The 2,783-nt window shown below is 44.0% G+C and overlaps 1 protein-coding gene across 1 annotated transcript; it reads right to left on the bottom strand.

Moving 5' to 3' along the window:
• Nucleotides 1–910: 910 nt before the first annotated feature.
• LOC148945208 (protein CFDP2-like) lies at nt 911–2,017 on the bottom strand. Its single transcript, XM_089098974.1, has one exon. The coding sequence runs from the start codon at nt 2,015–2,017 to the stop codon at nt 911–913; it is 1,107 nt and encodes a 368-aa protein (XP_088955100.1).
• Between the last annotated feature and the right edge of the window lie 766 nt (nt 2,018–2,783).

Below are 2,783 nucleotides of genomic sequence, written 5' to 3'. Positions count from 1 at the left end.
AGGGTTAATGGTGCTTACGGTCCTTGATGGCTCATACTCATAATCACCTCACTACTTGATTTCCAAGATTTCTAAGAATTGTTCTGAATTTCTTTATTAAAATTCTTTTCCTGGCATCTACATCTCTATTAGTATCAACTTTTTAGTATACTATAATGTTAGAGCACATTTTATTTTGACAACACTGTTCAAATCAAGGTTGTGCATTATACAGAACACATCGGAGAAGTAAAGATAGGTCAACTCACAAGGTCATCTTGTCATCGTTAACCATTTCCATAGATTGATGCTATTCAGAATTTATAATAAGTTGCCTGAGCTACCAACCCCTTTGGGCTTACCTTAACTGGTAATTAGTTTAACCCTTTTTTAGCATCTTCATACAATCCAATCACAAATTAAGATCATTCTCACCCCTATTGTTCAATCACCAATTAAGATCATTCATACAATCCAATTCGCAAATGCTATATCTTTTTTCACCCCCTATTATTCAATCACCAATTAAGATCATTCATACAGTTCAATTCGCAAATGTTATCACTTTTTTCGCAAATTGAGTTAGTTTACACGGATGTTATAACTTACACAGATGCTCAGAAAAATGCTCTCCCCAGCGTTCCATGCGTCCTTCTTCTGTTCGGATGAGTTCTCCGGACTTATCTTTCAGTGTGTCAACCGTTACAGGAGCTTTTCCTGTCGCTTCTTTCAGGAGTTTGAACATTTTCCAGCTGTTGTGGCTCCTGGACGCTTGTTCCAACTCATTCGCCAGATCTGACCAGTACTGTTCTCTGTCCCGTTTCAGTGACTGTTTAACTGCTTTGCGGGCTACTTTTAAGGGTTCTTTTGCACCTCCCACGAGGGGTCGCTTCTTCTCAACTAGTCCTATGGTGTGGTCAGAGATCCAGGCTCACTGTTTTTGTTTTGTTTGGCCAAGCACCACCTCAGCTATGTCATGTGTCGCAATTTTTATCTGCACCCATTCTTCATCGACGAGTGAGAGACAATTCAAGGTTTCGAACCGGTTGCTCAGCTTTAACTCGAAGTCGGCTTTGATTTCCGGACATCTTAGTTTCGAAACATCGAAGCGCTTCCCTGCCTTCTGTCGCTTCTGTCTACTAAGGTGGTGACGGACTTTGTAAGTGAGGAGATAGTGGTCGGATCCATTTAAAGATCCTGTGTCTGCTCCTCTGTATACCCGAGCATCTGTGCAGGAGCTCCTCCATCTTCTGCTGACTAAGATGTGGTCGATCTGGGCTGTTGTTACGCCGTCGTTCGAACGCCATGTAACGAGGTGGAGTCTCTTGTGCTCAAAGAGAGTGTTTGTGACGCATAGGTTGTTGTATCTGGCTAGCTGTAAGAGCCTTTCTCTATTGATGCATCTGTCACCAACGGTGTGGCGGCCAATAGCTGCTGCTGTGTCGGGGTCTACTCTGCAAAGCCGCGCGTTCCAGTCTCCAGCTACAAAGAGCATGTCACGCCTTGGTGTCTTGTCGATGATTCTTTGTAGGTCATAATAAAAGGCATCTTTGGCCGAGTCAGTACTGTCCCTTATCGGAGCGTACACGGTGATTATGGTTATATGGCTAATGTGGCCTCTCAGTCTGATCATGGCGATCCTTGGTGACACTGGCTCCCAAGAGTTGACGCATGATGCAGTAGGAACGTCTGTTAGAAACCCAACTCCTTGCTGGCCGGAACCATCATTGGGACCCGAGTTGTAGAACTGGAATGTGTCAGATTCGGAAACGGTTAACTTTTTGGACAGAACATCATTAAGTCTCGTTTTTGACTGACAACAAACGTCGATTTTATACTTCTGCAGCTCCCTTGCAAGGAGCAGTTGCGTGGATTCCAGCTTGCAGCTGCGAACATTCAACGCGCCAATATTCAGATGTTTTCTTGATCGGGCGGCTTGCATACTTGTCGGGCCAGGCACCACCCTGACCTGGCCCGCGTCGGCTATCGCGAACGCCGTAATAGTAGTATCTCTCTGCATTTGATCTTCAATATCCATTGGTGTTTCATGGGAATTGGCTTGACCAAAGGCTCTCCAGACCCTTGGCGCCCCGTTGCGTTAGCCATTCTATTTGTCGGGCTAGGCTACTAATAGAATGATTCACCACTCCACCGCTGTGAGGTGCAACTTAGGGCTCCTCCCGGCTCGCTAGGGACGGGGGCGTGAATCCTCGCTCCGAGGCCCCAACCATAGCTTGGGAGCACTCGTGCTTATCAGGCCCTGATTCCTACCTAAGAGGTCGGGAGGTTGGAGTGGACTAGGAGGTCGGGACGTTGGAGAGCTACACAATTAAAGTCTTACAAACACCAATATATTAAATTACATTATTAGAGGCGTGGTTCTGTCAGTACAGCGCTAGAGTTCAAATTAGATTATCATGTGTTCGATTCCAGCTTGGATTTTTTTTTCAATCATGGTTTGTCCCTTCTTATGATTCCTTTTCAGATAATCCACTATTTTTGTAAGTGTGATGCGCTCATTTCATAAGGTATATCCCGGGAAGGAAGATTTTAAACCTATTACTCATATCTAAGTGTTTTTGATTAATTTTACCATCCAAAAGTGCCATATAGCTCTAAAAACGGTACTTTTGGTACCACTTCTTAAGTGGAAGAGTATGGAATCATAAAACAGTACCGTTGCAATAACTATGGTCCAAATCCCTTAACTGGAGGTTTATAAGATCCCCTCCCATATACTGCACCTCCAGACCCTCTTAGTAAGTTTCATAAATCAACTAGTCATATTAAAAGTAAAAGATTAT

This window comes from Artemia sp. Qi Xiang Cuo, chromosome 13 (assembly GCF_049724085.1).
Source record: "Artemia sp. Qi Xiang Cuo chromosome 13, ASM4972408v1, whole genome shotgun sequence".
NCBI lineage: Eukaryota > Metazoa > Arthropoda > Branchiopoda > Anostraca > Artemiidae > Artemia > Artemia sp. Qi Xiang Cuo.
This window is presented reverse-complemented; position numbering and strand designations above follow the sequence as displayed.